At 43.8% G+C, this 24,851-nt stretch overlaps 1 protein-coding gene across 1 annotated transcript in view; it reads right to left on the bottom strand.

The window, feature by feature from the left end:
• PLXNB1 (plexin B1) overlaps positions 1 to 24,442 on the bottom strand; it is a 160,377-nt gene extending 135,935 nt beyond the window's left edge. Inside the window, exon 1 of the mRNA XM_070738026.1 lies at positions 23,340 to 24,442. Within this exon, the coding sequence (XP_070594127.1) occupies positions 23,340 to 24,440 (1,101 nt within the window). The 5' untranslated portion in view covers positions 24,441 to 24,442. The remainder of the gene's footprint in view (positions 1 to 23,339) is intronic.
• Positions 24,443 to 24,851: the final 409 nt, after the last annotated feature.

Raw genomic sequence — 24,851 nt, 5'->3', positions numbered from 1 at the left:
CTTCCACTATCTAGCCCTGCATAAAAACTTTCTTGGAGCTGGCCAGAAATCCTAGGAGCTAAATTTAAAGAGACAGGAAGCCCTGTGGATCCAAGAAGATAGGCTTATAGAAAACAGACACAGTCTTTTGTGAAAGGAGCACGTTATAACAGAATAACAGAGTTGGAAGGGACCTTGGAGGTCTTCTAGTCCAGCGGTTTTCAACCTTTTTTGAGCCTGGGCACATTTTTTACATTTACGAAACCCTGGGGCGCATTGAGCGGGGGTGGTGGTAAAAAAAGTTTGGACCAAAAAATTATCTCTCTCTCTCTCTCTTCCTCCCTTTTGCTCCCTCTTTCTTTCCCTTCCTTCCTCTTTCTTTCTCTCTCTCCATCCCTCTTTCTTTCTCTTCCTTCCTTCTTCTCTTTTTTGCTCTTTCTCCCTCCCTCCCTCCCTCCCCCTATGTCTTTCTCTCTCTTGCTCTCTCTCTCTTTTGCTTTCTTTCTCTTGTTCTCGTTTTCTCTTGTTCTCTTTCTCTCTCCCTCGCTGTTTCTCTCTCTTGCTTTCTCTTGCTTTCTCTCTCTCTTTCTTTCTTTCTGGAACCAGCTCCCCCCAGAGATCAGAATTGCCCCCACCCTCCTCGCCTTTCGTAAGCTCCTTAAAACCCACCTCTGTCATCAGGCATGGGGGAATTGAGATATTCCCTTCCTCCTAGGCCTATACAATTTATGCATGGTATGTTTGTGTGTATGTTCGGTTTTTTAAAATAAGGGTCTTTTAATTATTTTAAATATTAGATTTGTTATATGTTGTTTCATTATTGTTGTTAGCCGTCCCGAGTCTATGGAGAGGGGTGGCATACAAATCTAATAAATAAATAAATAAATTTCTCTCTGAGCTTCGCGGCACACCTGACCATGTCTCGCGGCACACTAGTGCGCCGCGGCACACTGGTTGAAAAACACTGCTCTAGTCAACCCCCCTACTTACGCAGGAGACCCTACACTACTTCAGACAAATGGTTATCCAACATCTTCTTTAAAACTTCCAGTGTTGGAGCATTCACAGCTTTAGAGGCAAGCTCTTCCACTGGCAAGCTGTTCTAGCCGACAGGAAATTTCTCCCTAGTTCTAAGTTGCTTCTCTCATTGCTTTAGTTTCCACCCATTGCTTCTTGTCCAAGTGCTTTGGAGAATAGCTTGATTCTTCTTTCTGGCAACCCCTGAGATATTGGAAGACTGCTATCATGTCTGGTCCTTCTTTTCATTAAACAAGACATACCCAGTTCCTGCAACTGTTCTTCATATGTTTTAGCCTCCAGGCTCCTAATCATCTCTGTTGCTCTTCTCTGTACTCTTTCTAGCATCTCAACATATTTTTATATCGTGGTGACCAAAACTGAATGCATTATTCCAAGTGTGGCCTTACCAAGGCCTTATAAAGTGGTATTAACACTTCACGGGATCTTGATTCTATCCCTCTGTTTATGTAGCCTACAAATGTGTTGGGGGTTTTTACCACTGCAGCACACTGCTGGCTCATTTTAAATGGTTGTCCACTAGGACTCCAAGATCCCTCTCTCACAGTTTGGTTGGGATGTTCAGCTATGGGGTTGCCCAGTATTTCACATGAAATCTGTTCTTAACTACAGAAAGTCTTGCAACAAAGATCTCTAATCTTTTTTGAACTTGTGGGGGGGGGGCTCTCTGAAGTTTTGAAAGCACGTTGTGGTTTTTCATGCAGATGACAGAAGCTTTATCCACCATCCAAATGAAACTGGTCGCTATGATATGTTCTGATCCAGAGCTTGTTTTGTGGGTGTGGCTTGATGATCATGTGACCAGGTAAGAGTGGCTTGTCGACCATGTGACCAGGTGGGAGTGGCTTAACAATCATGTGACCAGGGATGGCTTAAAGGTCACGTGACTGGGTGGGAGTGGCTTGCCGACCAAGATAGGTTTTCAGATAGGTGCTTGGACTCTCTTTCACATTGTTTGAATAGCCACAAAACGGACAAATGATAGTCAGCATTATCTGTTGAGGAGCACAGTAACATTTTAAGATTTTGTACTGAACCCACAAGGTTCAGTATGATAACAGGTTAGGCAAGTAGCTCAATTTTCTTTCATTGCTATAAAAGTTCAGTTCTAGATAATGATTAAAACAATTAAAGCATTTATGGGTAAAAACATACTATTTAATTATTTCATATTTTAAAAGTAATTAAGGCTCACACTAAGATACTAGAGAAGGAAGGGCAATAAAAAACTATTAAGTATTCAATAAATAGTGCATAAGCTTACTACCCCTACTGCGTCCCTCACCCCCACCCCATGGGGGCAGCATCCTATTGCTGTATTTGCTTCACCAGCATAATAAAAATCACTGTAAAATTGAGTCCAGTCATGTGATGATTTGCTAAATGACAGTATTACTCGGTGTTGTGGTTGGCTTTGGCCCAGCTCCTGCCCCAAGGAATGTGGAGGTGGATGCAGGGGAAACATCAACATGTCATAGGCCTGTTTTATTACCGACAGAGTCAGGTAGTGCAGTTTCCTCGGACGAAGAAGAAGGTGGGGGAGACTTGGAAGAGGGGGGGCTTGGCACACAGCCCAGGAAGCCAATCTCTATTATCTTCGGATGAGGAAGTGTTAGACCCACGCAGGCGCAGACTTATGCATAGAAGAGACCAATTGAGGAAATGTTACAGGAGATAAGAGAGGCCACCGGTGTTTGGGTGGGGCTCCAGTAATTAGAGCTGCTGATATAAATAGCAGCGTGCTGGCTTGGCCGTTGTGGAAGATTATCTGATCATTGTTCTTCAGGACTGTGCCTTGCTGTTTCCGGACTTTCATGACTTTGAAACCAAAGCAGAGCAAAGTGTGTGTGTTTCACTTCGTGGAAGAAGGAGGGCTGTGACGTTTCTTCACAGCTGCTAGCTAAGTACTTAAGGACTGATTAAGGGGATTGTACAGACTACCAGGTTGTTTTGGGACCAGTGCTCTTTGCAATACAAAAAGGGTGCTTTGTTTCTTTTGAATTTTTGTGATAAAGAACATTGTTTTTGAACTTTCAAGTGTGTGTGTGTCTGAAATTTGTAGCCTTGAATTTTCAAGAAACTCATACCATAGAGCCCAGCAGAACACCCAGTGACTAAAATCCTGCTTCCAATTAGGGCTGTAAGTCAAGAACTACCTATACTTTTATTTATTTATTTTATTTATTACTTAGATTTGTATGCCGCCCCTCTCTGAAGACTCGGGGCGGCTCACAACACGTGGAAACAAATCATAAATAATCTGACAGATTTAAAATATTTAAAGATTTTAAAAAGACCCCATATACTAACAGACGTACACACAAGCATGCCATATATAAATTAAACATGCCCAGGGGGAGATGTTTCAGTTCCCCCATGCCTGACGGCAAAGGTGGGTTTTAAGGAGTTTACGGAAGGCAGGAAGAGTAGGGGCAGTTCTAATCTCCGGGGGGAGTTGGTTCCAGAGGGCCGGTGCCGCCACAGAGAAGGCTCTTCCCCTGGGGCCCGCCAACCGACATTGTTTAGTTGACGGGACCTGGAGAAGGCCCACTCTGTGGGACCTAATCGGTCGCTGGGATTCGTGCGGCATCAGAAAACCTCATCAGAAACCTATTCTCCTTTGCTGTAGTTCGTTCAGATCATTAGAAATCCAGGCCAAATGGTTTTGTAGAGAAATTGGCCAAACTATATTTTTATCTAACTGATGTTTATCTGTCTGGTGTTTTTAGCTGCCCCCTAAATGTTGAAAATAGAAACCAAAGCTGGCTTGGGAACTGCCTGAAGAAATGGCTTCCAGGGCAAAACCTGTACAGAAGGACTGACTGCAAAGTTGAGGAGAGGGGGGAAAAATAGTCTTTTGCCTAAAAAAAGAAGAGCGAATGACCACTGTCAGGAACCAGCCAAGCTAAAAATTGCCTCTGGCAATAAAGCGAAGAGACAGAATGTGGAGATGACCACACAGAGATTTTTTTTTTCAAAATCCTCCCTTAAATTAAAGGCTAAAGGTTAAGTTCTCAAACCACTGAGTAAGTCCATGTTCCCCTACAGCATATTTATGTAGCTGGGATCGTACAGTGCTAAGGAGCCAATACTGTGGAAATAGGATGGTTCTTCCCACAGATCCTCTTTTTTTAAATTCTGCCATGTGATTTATTTTGATACCGCACATTCATTCCAATAAAGACATTGTACAGTGATCCCTCGTTTTTCGTTGGAGATGTGTTCCAAGACCACCCGTGAAAAACGAATTTCCGTGAAATAAAGATCTTTTTAATGTATTTAACGAGTATTTGGACTTTTAAAACCCACCTTTTGCATTAAACAGTCATTCTATAATGTTTCTCAGCTGAAACTACACGTGATATCCTACCAGTTTCTTTAATAGAGTACAGTAGTACTGTAGAAGAATTTTATGAATTTTAAATGGATTTTAAAAATTTTAATGGATTTAATTAAATCCATTAAATCTATTAAAAAATTTAAATCCCTCTTTGAAAACCCGTGAAATAGCAAATCCATGATCGATTGTAGTTGTTAGTTCCAAAGTCGTGTCCCACCCATCGCGACCCCATGGACAATGTTCCTCCAAGCCTTCCTCTCCTTTACCATCCTCCTGAGTCCATTTAAGTTCACACCGGCTGTTTCAGTGACTCCATCAGTCCACCTCGTTCTCTGCCATCCCTTTCTTGTTTTGCCCTCGATCGTTGCCAGCTTTAGGCTCTTCTCCAGTGAGTCCTTCCTTCTCGGATGTGGGTTCTTCCCGGTTCGCACTGGTTCTATAGAACCAGTAGCAAGCCGCTGGTGAAATCACAGTGACATCATGGAACCGTTTCTGTCAGGTACCGGTCTGTGAACGCCGCTATCTTGTTTTGAGGGGGGATATTTTTTTGTGGAAAAAACTTTGGGGGGAACTTTTTGCTGACTTTTTTCTTCGATGCATGCACAGAAGCCGAGTTTCCGACACTGCGCATACGCCACCATCTTGTTTTCAGCTTTACCCACTGAACTTTTGGCTCTGCGCATGCCCACGTGGCGCAGGAGGAAGCAAACCAGTGGCAAGGTAAGTTAGAACTCACTTCTATTCCTTCTCATTAGGTGGCCAAAGTACAGTGGCACCTCTACTTAAGAATTTAATTCGTTCCGTGACCAGGTTCTTCAGTAGGAAAGTTTGTAAGAAGAAGCAATTTTTCCCATAGGGATCAATATAAAAGCAAATAATGCGTGCAAACCTATTAGGAAAGAAATAAAAGCTCAGAATTTGGGTGGGAGGAGGAGGAGGAGGAAGATGAAGAGGAACAGGAGAGTCGCTGCCCAGAGGGAAAGGAGCGTTTCTTTGCTCTGGGCGCTGGCAGAGGTTTATTCCCTCTCCAAGCGCCTAGAGAAAGGAAAATGCTTTGGACTGCCAAAGCCTCCTTAAGCGCCACTGAAAGGCTCCTCTGGCAGCCCAGAAAAGCCAGAGATGGCCAGGATTAAAGGGGGTATGGCAGGAAACTGGCCGGGCCTTCGTGCCGCTCTCAAATTTCCTGGGAAATTTTTCCAGGCTAGAAAATGTTTTTTAAGAAGAGGCAAAAAAATCTTGAACACCCGGTTCTTATCTAGAAAAGTTCTTAAGTAGAGGCATTCTTAGGTAGAGGTACCACTGTAATTGAGTTTCATCTCCAGGATCTGGCCTTCTAAAGAGCAGCCAGGGTTGACCTCCTCTATGACTGACCTAGATAGATAGATAGATAGATAGATAGATAGATAGATAGATAGATAGATAGATAGATAGATAGATAGATTTATTTATTTATTTATTTATTTATTTATTTATTTATTTATTTATTTATTATTTGGATTTGTATGCCGCCCCTCTCCGAAGACTCGGGGCGGCTCACAATAAGTGAAAAAACAATCCAATACATAATCCAATTAATTAAAATATTAAAAGTTTAAAAAACCCCTATACTAACATACTCATACACACAAGCATACCATGTATAAATTCAGCGGGCCCAGGGGGAGATGTTTAGTTTCCCCATGCCTGACGGCAAAGGTGGGTTTTGAGAAGTTTACGGAGGCAGGAAGAGTAGGGGCAGTTGTGATCTCCGGGGGGAGTTGGTTCCAGAGAGTCGGTGCCACCACAGAGAAGGCTCTCCACCTGGGGCCCGCCAACCGACATTGTTTAGTTGACGGGACCCGGAGGAGGCCTACTCTGTGGGACCTAATCGGTCGCTGGGATTCGTGCGGCAGAAGGCAGTCCAGGAGATATTCTGGTCCGATGCCATGAAGGGCTTTAAAGGTCATAACCAACACTTTGAATTGTGACCGGAAACTGATCGGCAGCCAATGCAGACTGCGGAGTGATGGTGAAACATGGGCATACCTAGGTAAGCCCATGACTGCTCTCGCAGCTGCATTCTGCACGATCTGAAGTTTCCGAACACTTTTCAAAGGTAGCCCCATGTAGAGAGCATTACAGTAGTCGAACCTCGAGGTGATGAGGGCATGAGTGACTGTGAGCAATGAGTCCCGGTCCAGATAGGGCTGCAACTGGTGCACCAGGCGAACCTGGGCAAACGCCCCCCTCGCCACAGCTGAGAGATGGTTTTCTAATGTGAGCTGTGGATCGAGGAGGACGCCCAAGTTGCGGACCCTCTCTGAGGGGGTCAATAATTCCCCCTCCAGGGTAATGGACGGACAGATGGAATTGTCCTTGGGAGGCAAAACCGACAGCCACTCCGTCTTATCCGGGTTGAGCTTGAGTCTGTTGACACCCATCCAGGCCCCAACAGCCTCCAGGCACTGGCACATCACTTCCACCGCTTCGTTGACTGGGCATGGGGTGGAGATGTAAAGCTGGGTATCATCCGCATATTGATGATACCTCACCCCATGTCCTTGGATGATCTCGCCCAGCGGTTTCATGTAGATGTTGAATAGCAGGGGGGAGAGGACCGACCCCTGAGGCACCCCACAAGGGAGAAACCTAGGAGCCGACCTCTGACCCCCCACTAACACCGACTGCGACCGGCCAGAGAGGTAGGAGGAGAACCACTGGAGAACAGTGCCTCCCACCCCCAACCCCTCCAGCCGGTGCAGAAGGATACCATGGTCGATGATTGTTAGAGTTGAAAGGGACCATGAAGGCCATCGAGTTCAACCCCCTGCCCAAGCAGGAACACCAGTACATCAGTCAAGTGGCAGTTCAATCTTCTCTTTAAAATGTCCAGAGTGTTTGGTTTGCTAGCCTTGCAGTCCAAGGGACTCGTAGGAGTCGTTCTCCAGCACCATAATTCAAAGGCCTCAGTTCTTTGGCGCTCAGCCTTCCATAGGGTCCAACTTTCACAGCCACAGATTGCAACTGGGAAAACCATTCTTGATTTATAACAAACTATTAAGCAGCTGGTACTTCCCAAGCAACACAGTGTCGCTCTCCCACTCTCTCTCTCTACATCCTCGACTTACGACCATAATAGAGTCCAAAATTTTCCGTTGCTAAGCAAGAGAGCTGGTTAAGTGAATTTTGCCCCGTTTTACGATCTTTCTTGCCACAATTTTTAAATGAATTACTGCAGGTGTGAAGTTAGTAAAACGGCTGCTAAGGGAATCTGGTCGCAAAAGGCGATCGATCACATGATGCCAGGACACCACAACCGTCACAAGTACATGCCAGTTGCAAAGCATCCAGATTTTGATCACATGTTGACGGTCGTGCAATGGTCACAAGCAGTATTGGGTTTCTACCTAGACCGGGGGAGGACAGCAAAAATGGAACTGCGTGTCAAGCTCTGGGTGACCGGCGCATGTGCGCGTCGGAACGAGATTTGGCTTCTGTGAATGCGCAGGAAGCAAAATCTCATGAGAAGACAAACTGGCGTGCAAGATTTCAGTGATTTTTGGCTATTGTTTGCTTCTGTGCATGAATGAAAACAAAAAAAAAATAGCTGAAATCTTGCGTGCCCATGCATCTTCTTGCAAGATTTTCTTCCTGCACATGTGCAGAAGTCAAATTGCACTCCGATGCATGCATGCCCAGAGCTGCGCATGCATCAACACCAATAGCAGAGGAAAGTTGAAACCCCCATCTGGTCACAAGTGCAGAAAAACTGGACATAAATCGCTGTTTTCAGTATTGTGGCAACTTTGAACAGTCCCCAAATGAATGCTTGCAACAGGAGGACTAATTGTATGCAAGTTGGCTGAGTGGGGAACGCAGTAAAACTCAGGAGTTTTAACTTTGGGCTGTTTAACTATCATTTGTCATTTCACTACCGATCTGTTTCTGGACACAATTCAAAGTGTTGGTTATGACCTTTAAAGCCCTGCATGGCATAGGACCAGAATATCTCTGAGACCGCCTTCTGCCGCACGAATCCCAGCGACCAGTTAGGTCTCACAGAGTTGGCCACCTTAGAGTCCCATCAACCAAACAATGCCGGCTGGCGGGGCCTGTGGGAAGGGCCTTCTCTGTGGTGGCTCCTGCCCTCTGGAATCAGCTCTCTCCTGAAATTTGCGCTGCTCCCACCTTCCTTGCCTTTTGAAAGAGTTTAAAAACTCATCTTTTGCCGCCAGGCCTGGGGTTTTTAGATCTTCCCCCCTGACCAACAAATGTTTTTTTAGTATGATTGTCGAATGAATGGTGAATGATAGTCTTTTTTTAAATCAGAACTTTTAAGGATTGTTTTAATGCATTATTAATTGGATTGTTTAATACTGTTTTCTGTTCTCTGTATATGGTGTGAGCCGCCCTGAGTCCTCGGAGAACACAAATACAAATACAAATCCAATTAAATCTTAAAATCTTAAATTTGTAAATGTGGAGTTGGTGCTAGGTGGGAAAAGCAATCACAGTAAACGCTCAGGGATGAGGGTTTTCAATGGGACGCTTTCTAATAAGTAGGTTGGCACTTCCTGTTGGGTCCCTCCTCCCTCCTCTTATTGAGCTTTGGCCGGCTGTGGTTTTCTCAAAAAAAAAATCCTCCCTATCACCCCTCACCTCTCTCCTAAGAGCAGGATGGATATTTGATGGAAAGCCATGCTTGGGAATCTGGAGGCCGGCCAAGCAGCTGCAAAATTGGGAGAGGGGGTGGGGTTGGTGAACAGGAAGATGATTAAATCGGAGAAGTGGCAAAAGAGGGAAGTTTTTAACTCTTCCGTTGCCCGGAAGAACCAGAATGGCAAGAAAGTCGGGTTTTTTCAAGGTGGAGAGAAGAAAGGAAGAAGGCTGGACAGAGGGGAAGGAAGGTGGACAGGAGAAGCGAAGGCCTGCCCTCTTCAACGCTACCAGTGTACCCTCCACGGTCATCGCGGGCACGCCCGTTGGAGTGAGACTTGGCTTCTGCGCATGCATGATTTGGCATGATTAGGAAGGGAAGTGAAAATTATTATTATTATTATTATTTATTAGAAAATAGGTCGGAAACTGTTGCATTGCCACTGTACAAATCGATGGTGAGACCACACTTGGAGTACTGTGTACAGTTCTGGTCACCGCACCTCAAGAAGGATATAGGTCCCACAGAGTTGGCCTTCTCCGGGTCCCATCGACTAAACAATGTCGTTTGGCAGGACCCAGGGGAAGAGCCTTCTCTGTGGCGGCCCCAACACTCTGGAACCAGCTCCCCCCAGAGATTATTTATTTATTATTTATTTATTATTTATTTATTATTTATTTATTATTTAGATTTGTATGCCGCCCCTCTCCGCAGACTCGATTAGAATTGTCCCAACCCTCCTCGCCTTTCGTAAACTCCTTAAAACCCACCTCTGTCATCAGGCATGGCGGAATTGAGATACTTCTTTCCCCCCAGGCCTATATAATTTATGCATGGTATGTTTGTGTGTATGTTTGGTTTTAATAAGGGTTTTTAGTTATTTTAAATATTAGATTTGTCATACGCTGTTTTATTGTTGTTGTTAGCCGCCCCGAGTCAATGGAGAGGGGGGGCATACAAATCTAATTAATTAATAAATGAATGAATGAATGAACTGGAAAAGGTGCAAAAAACGGCAACAAGAATGATCAAGGAAATGGAGCCCCTCCCTTATGAAACCAGGTTGCAACGCCTTGGTCTCTTCAGCCTTGAAAGACGGCGTTTAAGGAGGGACTTGATCAAAGGGTATAAAATCATGCATGGGATAGAAAAGATGGATAGAGAAAAATTATTTTTTCTCTCACACAATACTAGGACGAGGGGGCACTCCCTAAAGCTCATAGGTAGGAAAGTGAGGACAAATAAAGGGAAATATTTCTTCACCCAAAGGGTCCTTGGTTTATGGAATTCACTTCCAGAAGAGGTTGTGACAACTGTCAGCCTGGAGAGCTTCAAGGCAGGATTAGACAGATTCGGGGATGCCAAGTGTATCGGTGGCTATTGAAATGGATGTCCATGTGCCACCTCTATGTTGGTTGAGGCAGGCAGGATTCCCTTGGGTACCATTTGTTGGGAGTCAGGGGAAAAGGAGGGTTTTGCCTTCTCTTTCTGCTCAAGATCTCCATGGACAATTGGTGAGCCACTGTGGGACACAGAATGCTGGACTCGATGGGCCTGATTCAGCAGGGCTCTTCTTATGTTCTTATGTAATCTTGTGTGAGAGTGAGATTTCAGTGATTTTCGCCGATATTTTTGCTTCCATGCATGCGTAGAAGCAAAAAATTGACAAAAATCGGCACAATCTCGCTCGCGCCAACGTCTTCACACAGGATTTCAATTGCTGAGCATGCACAGAAGTCAAATCTCGCACGGGCGTGCAAAGGTGCACATCGGGGGGGTGCAGCTACACACGCATCCCAAAAATCGCTACCAGAACGTAGCACCTTACCCGTTCCAGTAGCAGGCCATCACTGGACAGGAGGGATGGTGAGAGTAGGTGGGGAGTGAGGAAGAGAAAAATGAATACAGACTGACAATTGATTAATAATATAGGGGTGTTGCTATAAATATATAAAAAAGATTACTATAAAGGTAATTATTTAATTATGCATGTCTTTGAGATATACGCAAGGTATATGCATTGATATTTGTATGAATATGAAAAGGAAACGAAAAAATTTTTTTTTTGAAAAAGATAGTTGTTTTCTTCTTTTTTTTAATCTCATTTTCTTCTGTTCTGCCCTGTCTCCCAAGTCCAAGGCAGATTCCCCCCCCCCCCCTAATTCCCAGCTACCTGCATGAATCCCAGTGGCCTTCTCCGGGTCCCGTCGACTAAACAATGTCCTCTGGCGAGACCCAGGGGAAGAGCCTTCTCTGTGGCGGCCCCGACCCTCTGGAATCAACTTCCCCCCAGAGATTCAAACTGCCCCCCCCCCGCCTTCCACAAGATTCTGAAAACCTATCTATGTCACCAGGCATGGGGTAATTGATGTACCCCCTTTTTGGCAAGTAAGATTTATGTGTGGTTATGATTGGGTAGTAGTGACTGTTTTTAAATGATAGTGGGGTTTTAGCTATAGTTTTAATTATTGAATTTGTACTGCATTGTTTATTGTTGTTGTGAGCCACCCCGAGTCTTCGGAGAGGGGTGGCATATAAATCTAATAAATTATTATTGTTGTTGTTGTTGTTATTATTAATAATAATAATAAAATTAATTATTATTATTATTATTATTATTATTATTATTATTATTATTATTATTATCTGATGCTTTGAACTAGATGTGCCTGAGACCTTTTTGAATATAGGGCAAAGAAACCATGAAGAATAGGGCTGTGAAGAGCTGTGTGTGTGTGTGTTTGTGCTTGTGTGTGCATTCACTTATGCATTTGCCCTCAGAATTGGAAATCAGTTGACCCCTGAAGCCCCTCAGCCTTTTCCATTTAAAATGTTCTGTCTGGCACAAACGAAGGAAGAAAAGCTGGATCCACACAATGTAATTTTTTTTCCAGCTCATTGCCGTAGCATGCAGGAGTAGCCATGGGTGAGCACGGCTGCCTTCAAAAAGCGCTGCCATATAACTGTAATAGCTCCCCTTATCTTTAGCCTCCAAGAGTTTTATTTAGGTGTTAAGAGGCACAGAAGAAAGGAATTATAGATAGGAGAAACAAGAACAAAAGATACTGCCCCGTTCTCTCTTCTCAGCTTTCCAAAAGCCTCTTGACAATGGATCTGTAGTGTGTGATTTATCAAAACTCTGCTTACATGTTTTAGGATGGCCCAATCTGGTTACATCTTCACAGTTACGATTTAATAAATAATCTTCCAGACATTGAAACAATTTCCCTCACGAAATCTAAAGCCAGGGTGTCAAACTTGATTTCACTGAGGGGCCACATCAGGGTTTTGTTTGACCTGTGAGGGGGCAGCTTGACATCACTTATAATAATAATAATAATAATAATAATAATAATAATAATAATAATAATAATAATAATAATATTTTATTGTTAATAATAATAATAATAATAATATTATTATTATTATTATTATTATTATTATTATTATTATTATTTATTAGATTTGTATGCCGCCCCTCTCTGTAGACTCGGGGAGGCTCACAACAATGACAAAAACAATATACAGCGTAACAAATCTAATAATTAAAAGAAAACATCTAAAAACCCATCATTTAATCATTTTAAAAAACACACAACACAAGCATAGCATACATAAAGCTCTGTAAGCCTGGGGGTGATGTCTCAATTCCGCCGTGCCTGGCGATATAGGTGGGTCTTAAGTAATTTACGAATAGATTTAGATTAGATTAGATTATTATTAGAGTTGGAAGGGACCCTGTAGGTCATCTAGTCCATCACTCACACCCCTCTGCTCTAGCAGGAGTCCCTACACCATTTTTCGCTGGGATAGCCTCCAGCAACCCTCTGGCAGCAAAAACGAAGCTCAGGAGGTTAATCCTTCGCTCTTTCCAGGGCGGCCTAGTTCTGGCCTGCGGTCCTTGAAATTTGACACCCTGAATCCAAAAGGAGCGCCCAGTCTGGGCACTCTCCTTATACAGTTGTAGTCCAGCCAAAATGGACGCTGCAAAGATTTCAGGGATTTTGTCTACACATCTGAGGGATGCCACAAAGAATGGGTAACACTATCAGTAGCATGACTTTGGAAATATTATTTTTACAGCGCTCCGTCCAAATACATGCTTTATAATATTCTGCCCTTCATAGCATCGGACCAGAATATCTCCGGGACCGCCTTCTGCTGCACGAATCCCAGCGACCAATTAGGTCCCACAGAGTTGGCCTTCTCCAGGTCCTGTCGACTAAACGATGTCGTTTGGCGGGACCCAGGGGAAGAGCCTTCTCTGTGGCGGCCCCGACCCTATGGAACCAGCTCCCCCTGGAGATTAGAATTGCCCCCAACCTCCTTGCCTTTCGTAAACTCCCTAAAACCCACCTCTGCCGTCAGGCATGGGGGAATTGAGCCATCTCCCCCGGGCCTATACAGTTTATGCATAGTATGTTTTGTGTATATTTTGCTTTTTAATAAGGGGTTTTTGGTGACTTTTAATTATTAGATTTGTTATACATTGTTTTATTATTGTTGTGAGCCACCCCGAGTCTACAGAGAGGGGCGGCATACAAATCTAATAAATAATAATAATAATAACCGTGATTTTGAACCTATGGCATAAGTGCCACAGGTGGCACGCAGAGCCATGTCTGAGGAAACGCAAGGTGTCGCTCTATGTTAGCTCCAGCTTGCATGTGTGTGCTGGCCAGCTGATTTTTGGCCTTCCAGAGGGCTGGGGGAGGCCTTTTTGGCCCTCCCCAGGTTTTCGGAGAGGGCCGGCATATAAAATCAATAAATCTAATCTAATCTAATCTAATCTCCAGAGCCTGTGGATGGCAAAAAAATTGATCCAACAGGCCTACCGGAAGTTTGCTTCTATACTTCCAGTAGGCCCGTTTGGCCCGTTTTTCCCCATCCACAGGCTTCGGAGGTTTTCCTGAGGGTGAAAAATGGCCCAATGGGCCTACTGGAAGTTTGGAGGCTTCAGTGAGGCCTGCATGCATGTGCGGAGGGGCAGCAAGGGGGGGGTGTTGTGCGCGTATGAATGCGAGGGGAGGGCATTGCATTATGGGTGTGGGCACACAAGCCCTTTTGGCACCTGAGCAAAAAAAGCTTCACCATTACTGCTTTATAATAGAAACATAGAAGATTGACGGCAGAAAAAGATCTCACGGTCCATCTAGTCTGTCCTTATACCGTTTCCTGTATTTTATCTTATGATGGATATATGTTTATCCCAGGCATGTTTAAATTCAGTTACTGTGGATTTACCAACCACGTCTGCTGGAAGTTTGTTCCAAGCATCTACTACTCTTTCAGTAAAATAATATTTTCTCACATTACTTCTAATCTTTCCCCCAACTAACCTCAGATTGTGCCTTGTTCTTGTGTTCACTTTCCTATTGAAAACACTTCTCTCCTGAACCTTATTTAACCCTTTAATATATTTAAATGTTTAAACAATAACATGGCACAAATCATATTCTAGCTACAAGCATCTCCCTCCGCAAACATTTATGTTTCTGTGACTACCCAAAGTGTTTGTGTGTATTGAGACAGGAGGAGAGTTAATTATTTCTGAAGCATATGATTAGGGCATTTGAAATAACAATTTAGAGGTTCAATTTATAGCAGGAAACATAAAACAACCCACACAGAGTTTAAATTACCTATTATTCTCTTGTGCAGCAAAGTTAATTATGATGCTACGCATTTCTGTTTAGTACTGCTACAACAGCAATTACAAAATTAAATGTTGTCTGTGATGTGCAGAAATTGTCACAGGGAAGGCGGTATCTACCCGAGTCAATTAAAAGACATGCCTTGTGAATGAGATTCCTCCCTATAGAGCTGAATATTGGAATTTTTATTTTTATGTTTTATTATTTGCACTTTCAGAATCAGTGTAGGACAGAAGTGGGCAATTAATTTTCCAAAGGGGTTACATGACAAAGTGGGATTGCTGTGGAGGGGCCAAACCAAAAGGGCTGCGAAGGTGCAAAGACACAAATGCACACAGATATATTGTATTTTTCAGAGTATAACATTATTATTATTATTATTATTATTATTATTATTATTATTATTATTATTATTATTATTTAATTAAATTTGTATGCCGCCCCTCTCCGTAGACTCGGGGCGGCTCACAGCAGTAATACAAAACAATGTACAATACAAATCTAATATGTAATATTTAAAAACTAAAAACCCATAGTTTAAAAAACATACACACAACATACCATACATAAACTATATAGGCCTGGGGAAGATGTCTCAATTCCCCCATGCCTGATGGTAGAGATGGGTTTTAAGAAGTTTACGAAAGGCAAGGAGGGTGGGGGCAATCCTAATCTCCGGGGGGAGCTGGTTCCAGATGCACCATCCCCCCCCCAAAAAAAAAAGAGACTGAAAATTTGGATGCATCTTATACTCCAAATGTAGCTTTTTTGAAGCTTTGTTTCCCAGCCCTAGCAAGAAGAAAAAAAAGACTAACAATCTTCCCAGCTTTTTCCAGCTTGTTTTCGTTGTTAATCCCTCTGAAAAAGGTTTTTTCAGCCCTAACGATCTTCTGGGCTTGCATGATATTTTCAGTGCTACCCCGAAGGAAGTTTTTTTCCGGCCCTAAGTTTTTGCAGGCCTGTTTTGATTGGTACTCCCTCTAAAAAGGTTTTTTCCAGCCCTAACCAGTGTTGTGGTTGGCTCTGGCACAGCTCCTGCCCCAGGGAATGTGGAGGTGGATGCAGGGGAAACTTCAACATGTCATAGGCCTGTTTTATTGCCGACAGAATCAGGTACTTCAGTTTCCTCGGACGAAGAAGAAGGTGGGAGTGACTTGGAAGAGGGTGGCTTGGCACACAGCCCAGGAAGTAAATCTCCATTATTTTCGGTTGATTCAGATGCGGAAGTCTTGGACCCACGCAGGCGCAGAGTTATGCGTAGAAGAGACCAAATAAGGACATATTACAGGAAATAAGGGAGGCCACCTGTGTTTGGTTGGGGCTCCAGTAATTAGTGCTGCTGATATAAATAGCAGCGTGTGGGTTTGGCCATTGTGGAAGAATATCTGATCGTTGTGCTTCAGGACTGTGCCTTGCTGTCTCTGGACTTTGTTGATTTTTCACGACTTTGAAACCAAAGCAGAGCAAAGTGTGTATGTGTGTTTCACTTCGTGGAAGAAGAAGGGCTGTGACGTTTCTTCAAAGCAGCAAGCTAAATATTTAAGGACTGATTAAGGGAATTGTACAGACTACCAGGTTGTTTTGGGACGAGTGCTCTTTGCAATACAGAAAGAGTGCTTAGTTTATTTTGACTTTTGTGATAAAGAACATTGTTTTGAATTTTCAAACGTGTGTGTGTCTGAAATTTGTACCCTTGAATTTTCGGGAGGTTCATCCCAGACAGCCCGGCAGAACAACCAGGGGATAAAATAATGTGCTGAAGCTGATCAGACTAAGGACGCTAGCCAGATAAATACCTAGTAGATAGATCCCCCCCATTTTCCAAAACTAAGGGGGAGAAAAATGTGATAGATAAATTATAGGAGGAGGGGGAGATCTGTAAGTGCCCTCAAAATAAAAGCAGTGCAGCTGTATTAAATGCTTGGCATACACTCAAGGGTGGGCAGCAGACAGGACGGGGTGGAACAGAGTTCCACTGGCGGAAATGAAGCTGTGTGCCCAGCTCCAGCTGACTTTCCCCTCCTCCCCTCCTCCTCCTCCTCCTCGGAAAGCGGCAGGGAGACCAGCACCGGCAGGAGTTGCAGGGGGCCCATTTCCCCCCGCTTCTTTTCTCAACAACTGATCAGCACCCATTCGCCTAGCTACCCAGCCTGTGGTGGGGAGGGGGCGACCCAGGAAGGAGAGCGCGCGAAACATGAAGCAAATTGTCACCCCAGAGAGCGACACTGATGATGTTGTAAGTCAAGGACTTAACCGTTCACTTGAACGATGATGATCGTTCAAGCCACTCCCACCTGGTCACATGGCTGGCAAGCCACTCCTACCCAGTCACATGACCACCAAGCCACACCCACAAAATAAGCCACACCCACAGCGTGGCAGTAAAAATTTTGGTTGCCCATTACGGCATACACTTATTTAAATTTGATTTCTAATTTCCGATTTAGTCCACACATAGGGACTCTCACAGGGCCAGATATGGTCCAGGGACCATAAAATGCCCAGGTCTAACCTAGGAGAGCCACAGTGTTTTAGGAGGGAAGCGTCTCTCCAAGAAAGAAAGCCAAAGGATTCCTGAAAGAATTGCCTCCAGCCTAGAAGGAAATGAGGGCCAATGAAGAGGCAAGGAAAGCTTTAATTTCATATCTTCAAATCAGACAAGATCATTGCTCCTTCCTGTGTGGCAATTCTGAAGAAGGCTCCTGCTTTCCTGACGCTAATAGCAGTCTGTTGTCTCTCCCAGCAGGCCACTGACAAAAAATAGCAAACCATGTTTAAGTAGGCAGATAGTCTCCGGACCTTCCCCTCCTGTGCCTAATGAGATGTAAAATGACAGCAACACATCTGGAGGGCTATGACAGCTTGTTTATTGAGATGTCAAGCTAATGCTATGAAGAGAAGCTATTTTGTAGAGGAAAGTGACGAGGAACTTTAAGAAATGTTCCATTTTAGTTTGCATTTTATTATTATTGCTGTCAATAGTTATTAACAATTCTTGAAGCCCAACTTAGAACAGGAATTACCCAGGAATCATTGAGTCTGTCATCTGCACCTCTATAACTGTCTGGTTCGGTTCTGCAACCCAACAAGACAGAAACAAACTTCAGAGGATAATTAGAACTGCGGGGGAAAAAATTACTTATGGGACCGCACGAATCCCAGTGGCCGATTAGGTCCCACAGAGTTGGCCTTCTCCGGTTCCCATCGACTAAACAATGTCGTCTTGCGGGACCTAGGAGAGGAGCCTTCTCTGTGGCGGCCCCGGCCTTCTGGAATCAACTCCCCCCGAAGATTTGAACTGCCCCCGCCCTCCTCGCCTTCCACAAGACTTTAAAGACTATGTCGCCAGGCATGGGGGAATTAATGTACCCCCTTCTGACTAGTAAGACTTGAGTATGGTTACGATTGTGTAGTACCGATTGTCTTTTAATGATAGTGGGTTTTAACTATAGTTTTAATCATTAGATTTGTACTGTATTGTTATTGTTGTTGTGAGCCGCCCCGAGTCTGCGGAGAGGGCCGGCATACAAATCTAATATATTATTATTATTATTATTATTATTATTATTATTATTATTATTATTATTACTATTGTTGCTGTTGTTGTTGTTGTTGTTATTATTATTATTATTATTATTATTATTCTTATTATTATTATTATTATTTTCCAACCTGCCTTCCATTGAGGACCTGTATACTACACAAATCAAAAAGAGGACCAGGAAAATATCTACAGATATCCCCTCACATCTTGGACATAAATTGTTTCAAATTCTACCCTCAAAACAACTACTAGACAGAAGGACAGTTTTCCCCCCAGAATGCCATCACTCTGCTAAACAACTAATTCCCACAATACTGTCAAATTATTCACTAAATCTGCATTACTTTTAGAGCTTATGCACCGAAGACAAAGTTCCTTGTGTGTCCAATCACACTTGGCCAGTAAAGAATTTAATTCTCTTCTATTAAAACTTTCAATAAAAAAAGCAATGAAATCAGAGCAAAAGTCCATGATCCTAAGCCTTTCATACAAATCCATCTAGTAAGCTCGCTTAATTCTGGGGCCCAAATTTAATACTGTTAAACTGGAAAAGCTACAAGAGGATGCCATTAAAATACTCAATTTCCTTTTAAGGAAATACTTGGGTACACAGAGAGATGGTATAGAGCAGGGGTTCTCCAACCTTAGCAACTTTAAGCGTGGAGGACTCCCAGAATTGATGGGATTCAACATCCCTGGAGCAATGGGTGGAAACTAAACAAGTAGAGAAGTGACTTAGAACTAAGGAGAAATTTCCTGACAGTCAGAACCATTGATCAGTGGAACAGCTTGCCTCCAGAAGTTGTGAATGCCCCAATACTGAAAGCTTTTAAGCAGATGTTGGATAACCATCCGTCTGAAGTAGTGTAGGGCTTCCTGCCTAAGCAGGGGGTTGGACTAGAAGACCTCCAAGGTCCCTCCCAACTCTGTTGTTATTGTTATTGTTATTATCATCACCACCATCATCATCATCAATACAATACAGCAAATGAGATCACTATGCTGGATAGTAATGATATTATTGTTGTTGTTGTTGTTATTATTATTATTATGGACGGCAAGCTACTCCTACCCAGTCACATGACCATCAAGCCACACCCACAAAATAAGCCATGCCCACAGTGTGGCAGTAAAAATTTTGGCAGCCCATCACTGTCAACCTCCCAGAATTCCCGAGCAGATTACTCACAATTTAAAAGAGGCCAAGGTTGAGAAACTCCACTACAGAGTTATCTTTGACAGATGAATAACTGCCATGCCCAAAATTGGACATCATCTTCCAAACAGGGCAGAATAGAGTAGAACCATTAATTTCCATTAGTTAGACTCTATGTAAATTATCGTGAGCCCTAAGATAACATATGCATGTTTTACCTGTGGCAGGCAAGCTTCATCTTTTATCAAGTGAAGTTGAATTATGAGACATTCTAAGCAGGCAAAAAGAAGCTTTTCACTCGGGACATAAGTCAAACCACAGAAGCCTGGGCAGTTTTAAAAGGGATTAGAAAAATTAATAAACATAAAACTGTCAGTACTCATGATAGCTACACACCTCCTCCAGGATCAAAGCCAATCTCCTTCTCAGTGCCAAATGCTTAGGGATACAAGATGAATGTGTTTACAGTGATCCCTCGATTATCACGAGGGTTCCGTTCCAAGACCCCTCGTGATAATCGATTTTCGCGATGTAGGGTTGCGGAAGTAAAAACACCATCTGCGCATGCGCGCCCTTTTTTTTCATGGCCGCGCATGCGCAGATGGTGGAGTTTGCGTGGGCGGCGGGGAAGACCCAGGGAAGGTTCCTTCGGCCGCCCAGCAGCTGATCTGCTCGGCAGCGCAGCGAGGAGCCGAATCGGGGTTTCCCCTTTGCGTGGGCGGCGGGGAAACCCCGATCTTCGTCTGCTCGCTGCTGCTGCGACCGCCCAGCAGCTGATCTGCTCGGCAGCGCAGCAGCGAGCAGACGAAGATCGGGGTTTCCCCGCCGCCCACGCAAAGGGGAAACCCCGATTCGGCTCCTCGCTGCGCTGCCGAGCAGATCAGCTGCTGGGTGGCCGAAGGAACCTTCCCTGGGTCTTCCTCGCTGATGCCCCCGCTCGCCCGCCCGCCCACCGCCCGCCAGCAAGAGGGGGAGAGATAGAGAAAGAGAGAGAAGGAAAGAAAGAGATGAGAGAGGGAGGAAGAGAGTGTGAGAGAGGAAGAAGCAAGATAGAGAAAGAGAGAGAGAAAGAAAGATGAGAAAGGAAGGAAGAGAGTGACGTCATCGGGTGGGAAAAATCGTGATATAGCGTTTCGTGAAGAACGAGATCGCGAAAATCGAGAGATCACTGTATACTGAAAAACCCCTGTTGGTGTCTACGACTTCTATTACAGAATTCTGGACTTCATTCACCTCTGCATCAGCTTTTAGTTGGTCTTTCTCTGGGAGCAACAAAGCAGATCATTCATAAAGTAGATCAGAATCAACCTGCATGCCGAATTGGGCCCACAGCCTTTATCAGGGGCTGATTCTAAGTTGGCTTGGACAGCTGCCACTCGGTCTCCCCAACTGAAAGGATGCTATGAATTCCCTCTGGGAATCAATGGGGAAGTGAAGCTGAATAATAGTCATAAATCCTAGGTCCAGTGGTACCTCTACTTACGAACTTAATTCATTCCGTGACCAGGTGCTTAACTAGAAAAGTTTGTAAGAAAAAGCATTTTTTCCCATAGGAATCAATGTAAAAGCAAATAATGCGTGCGATTGGGGAAGCCCCACGGAGGCTTCTCCCTGCCTTTTCCAGCCCTGTTTCCTCCCAGGAAATTCCTAGAGAGGCCCCACGGAGGCTTCTCCCTGCCTTTTCCAGCCCTGTTTCCTCCCAGGAAATTCCTAGAGAGGCCCCACAGAGGCTTCTCCTTGCCTTTTCCAGCCCTGTTTCCTCCCAGGAAATTCCTAGAGAGGCCCCACGGAGGCTTCTCCCTGCCTTTTCCAGCCCTGTTTCCTCCCAGGAGATTCCTAGAGAGGCCCCACGGAGGCTTGTCCCTGCCCTTTTGGGTCCCGTTTTGTTATCTTTGTCCAGCCCGCATGAGGTCACTTAGAAATTAGGTCATGACCACTGTAAAAAACAGAGGAATAAATAGAGACTACGTGAAAGCCCTTTCTGCCATTTAAGTTAAGTCTACGAGTCTAGCAAGTATACGTGCCTACAGTATTACTTGGTCTGTTGTGTAGATGTTTGTGTGGTTCAGGGTGGGGGATTTTTGATGGGTGGGGCATGTTTTTTGGGATTGTTGTGTGTGTTGGGACTGGTCTTTAGGCGTCATGTGAATGTCGGTGTATGGGTATACTATATATATATATAAACACACACACAATAACAATAAAGTATTTATTTATTTATTTATAGACTGGTTCATAGGAGACTATGCCTTCCTTACAACTCTACAGACTAACAGAGGAGTTAAGATCCCAGCCTATGTGCAGAGTAAAATGGTTAAGCGTACACAATATTTTTATGATGTTGATAAAGCTAGGTTAGTCTGGGTCTGCTTAACACCAGCCCCCACCCCCAAGGCCTTGATTTCCCTCCTCATTCTTTCAAATTGGTACCAAATTATACCTTGGATATAACATGGGTGGTGGTGGTGATGGTAGTATATGCATGCATGACTTCAAAGTAATCGTATCGGCTGCTTATTTTAATTCAATTGAAAAGAGAGTGAAATAAGAACTGACGGTTATGGGGAAACTAGAAAGCAGGTGTGTTAGGTGAATTTGCCAGTTTGCGTTGAAAAAGAAAGATGAATAGAATCAAATTCTTTATTGGCCAAGTATGATTGGACACAGAAGGAATTTGACTTTGGTACATATCCTCTCAATGTATATAAAAGAAAATATATATAAGAAAATATATAAATATTTTAAATATATTTAAATATATAAATTTGGACCATATTTGGAATACAGTACTGTGTTCAGTTCTGGAAACCTCACCTACAAAAAGATATTGACAAAATTGAACGGGTCCAAAGACGGGCTACAAGAATGGTGGAAGGTCTTAAGTATAAAACGTATCAGGAAAGACTTCATGAACTCAATCTGTATAGTCTGGAGGACAGAAAGAAAAGGGGGGAGATGATCGAAACATTTAAATATGTTAAAGGGTTAAATAAGGTCCAGGAGGGAAGTGTTTTTAATAGGAAAGTGAACACAAGAACAAGGGGACACAATCTGAAGTTAGTTGGGGGAAAGATCAAAAGCAACATGAGAAAATATTATTTTACTGAAAGAGTAGTAGATCCTTGGAACAAACTTCCAGCAGACGTGGTTGGTAAATCCACAGTAACTGAATTTAAACATGCCTGGGATAAACATATATCCATTGTAAGATAAAATACAGGAAATAGTATAAGGGCAGACTAGATGGATCATGAGGTCTTTTTCTGCCGTCAGTCTTCTATGTTTCTATGTTTCTAAATAAAATATGTTTAAAATATACACTGCTCAAAAAAATAAAAGGAACACTTAAACAACACAATATAATTCCAAGTAAATCAAACTTCTGTGAAATCAAATTGTCCACTTCAAAGTATTCAATGAGAATACTTCATTCATTTCCATCTAGGATGTGTTATTTGAGTGTTCCCTTTATTTTATTTTTTTTGAGCAGTATATAAGAGAAAATGAATGAGTGAATGAATGAATGAATGATTGATTGAATGAATGAATGAGGCAGAATTCTAATCATCACCCTCATCATCTCTGTTTGCTGCCCCGTTTCCTCCAGCAAACTTCTTATAGTTTATGAGAGATCATCAGCTTGGAAAATTATAGGAAGGCCTGATTGGAAAAATTGCCTGGGAATCTCATCCAAAACTATGTGAATCACAGGCACAGGATGCACCCAAAGTGAGATCCTCAAAGGCCAATATGTTTTATTTTTTTTAAAAAAACTTAGGTTATTCAAAGGTCATGCTTCAAACAAACAGGTAGCCTTTAAAAGAAAATGGCAATCCATTCAAACCTTTATCGTCATTAATATAACAAATTGCTTATAGCCCCTGACTTTTGATGCACCCTACATAGATTTATATCCACATGCAATAAATGTGATGTCGTAAACCATGCAGAGTCACTTAGCCGATGTAGAAATTTAATAAAAGTGCACTTACTGCTGAGAGCTGGACGCAGCTAGAGCTGACATCGTACTCTATGTAGGCCACCTCCTTGCCATCCTCCGTTTTCCCGTCCTTGGTGTAACAAAGATCCCTGGTCTGAGTGATGAAGCGATCTACTTCCTCCATGGGATAAACACAGAGTGCAGACTCCTCGCTCAGCTTCCCTAAGGAAGCCTGCCAGGCAGAAAAAGTCACAAAAAGAGCATCTCCCACTTGACCTTCGACCTCCGTCTGTGCCACGTAGGCTGCCTGCAGGAGGCTGTAGGTCTTCTTTGGGTTCCCGCAGACCAGGGGCAGCTCCACGTAGGAGTAGTAGTGGGCGTCGTCCAGACAGATCCGGGAAATGTACGTCTTGTATTCCCGAGACTGGGACTTGAGGTCACGCCGGTAGAACAAGAAGTAGACGCTGGAGCCGTGAGTGAATGACTTGACAAAATGGTGGCTGTATTCGGAGAGTCGACCCACAGCCAGCTTGGCTGTTTCCTCGTAGGAAAAGATGGAGTCAGGCCCCGGGTGGGCCCTGAGATTGCGAGTTGTGATGGGAGGGATACTGCCCCCAACGCCCCGACTGGTGTATCCTCGGCCCACAAAGAGAAGCGGCACATTTTCTGTGGAGTAACCAACCAGCCCCACGGTGGAAATGTTGGGATCATTGGCTACCACATACTGAGTGTCTCCTGGCGACTGAGGCTCGAAGAGGACGTGTTTGATGAAACCGAGGGTCCTCTTCTGGCAGATCCCTTGCCACACACTGCCGCAAACGATGAGCTCCTTTTCTAGCGAGTTGATCAACAGGAGTTTGATGTAGTTGTCAGTCTCCAGAGCTTGGGGACAATCCTGCTTCGAAACAGGAGGAAGGCAATCTTTGCTGTCTAGGATCGGACCCATGGAAACCGCTTCTTCCATCACCAGGTCTGGGGTCAACTGAAAAAGGAAGTTTGTGGCTCCCAGGTAAAGAGTCCCTGAATCGGGATCCATGATGAAATGAGTAAATTTGGTGGCGTTGTGTGAAAAGGTGGGGTATCGTAGTTCGTGTGGAACGGTGGGTCCAAGGAAACACAGAACAGGGAGAAGGAATGTCCCCAGAGGCATCATACTTATCCTACAAGAGAGAAGATGACAGAGGTAAGGTTTTTGTTGTTGTTGAAGTTTTCATGATACAAACAGGCTGTACGAGATTGAATTTTTTCATATATAGTGGTACCTCTATCTACAAACGCCTCTACTTACGAATTTTTCTAGATAAGAACTGGGAATCCAATATTTTTTTGCCTCTTCTCAAGAACCATTTTCCACTTACAAATCCGAACCTCCGAAATTGAAACTGAGAAAGGCAGGGAGAAGCCTCCATGGGGCCTCTCTAGGAATCTTCTGGGAGGAAACAGGGCTGGAAAAGGCTGGGAGAAGCCTCCGTGGGGCCTCTCTAGGAATCTCCTGGGAGGAAACAGGGCTGGAAAAGGCAGGAAGAAGCCTCCATGGGGCTTCTCTAGGAATCTCCTGGGAGGA

This window comes from Erythrolamprus reginae, chromosome 2 (assembly GCF_031021105.1).
Source record: "Erythrolamprus reginae isolate rEryReg1 chromosome 2, rEryReg1.hap1, whole genome shotgun sequence".
In the NCBI taxonomy this organism is placed as follows: domain Eukaryota; kingdom Metazoa; phylum Chordata; class Lepidosauria; order Squamata; family Dipsadidae; genus Erythrolamprus; species Erythrolamprus reginae.
Note: the sequence above shows the minus strand (reverse complement) of the source record. Positions and strands in the feature narration are given on the sequence as shown.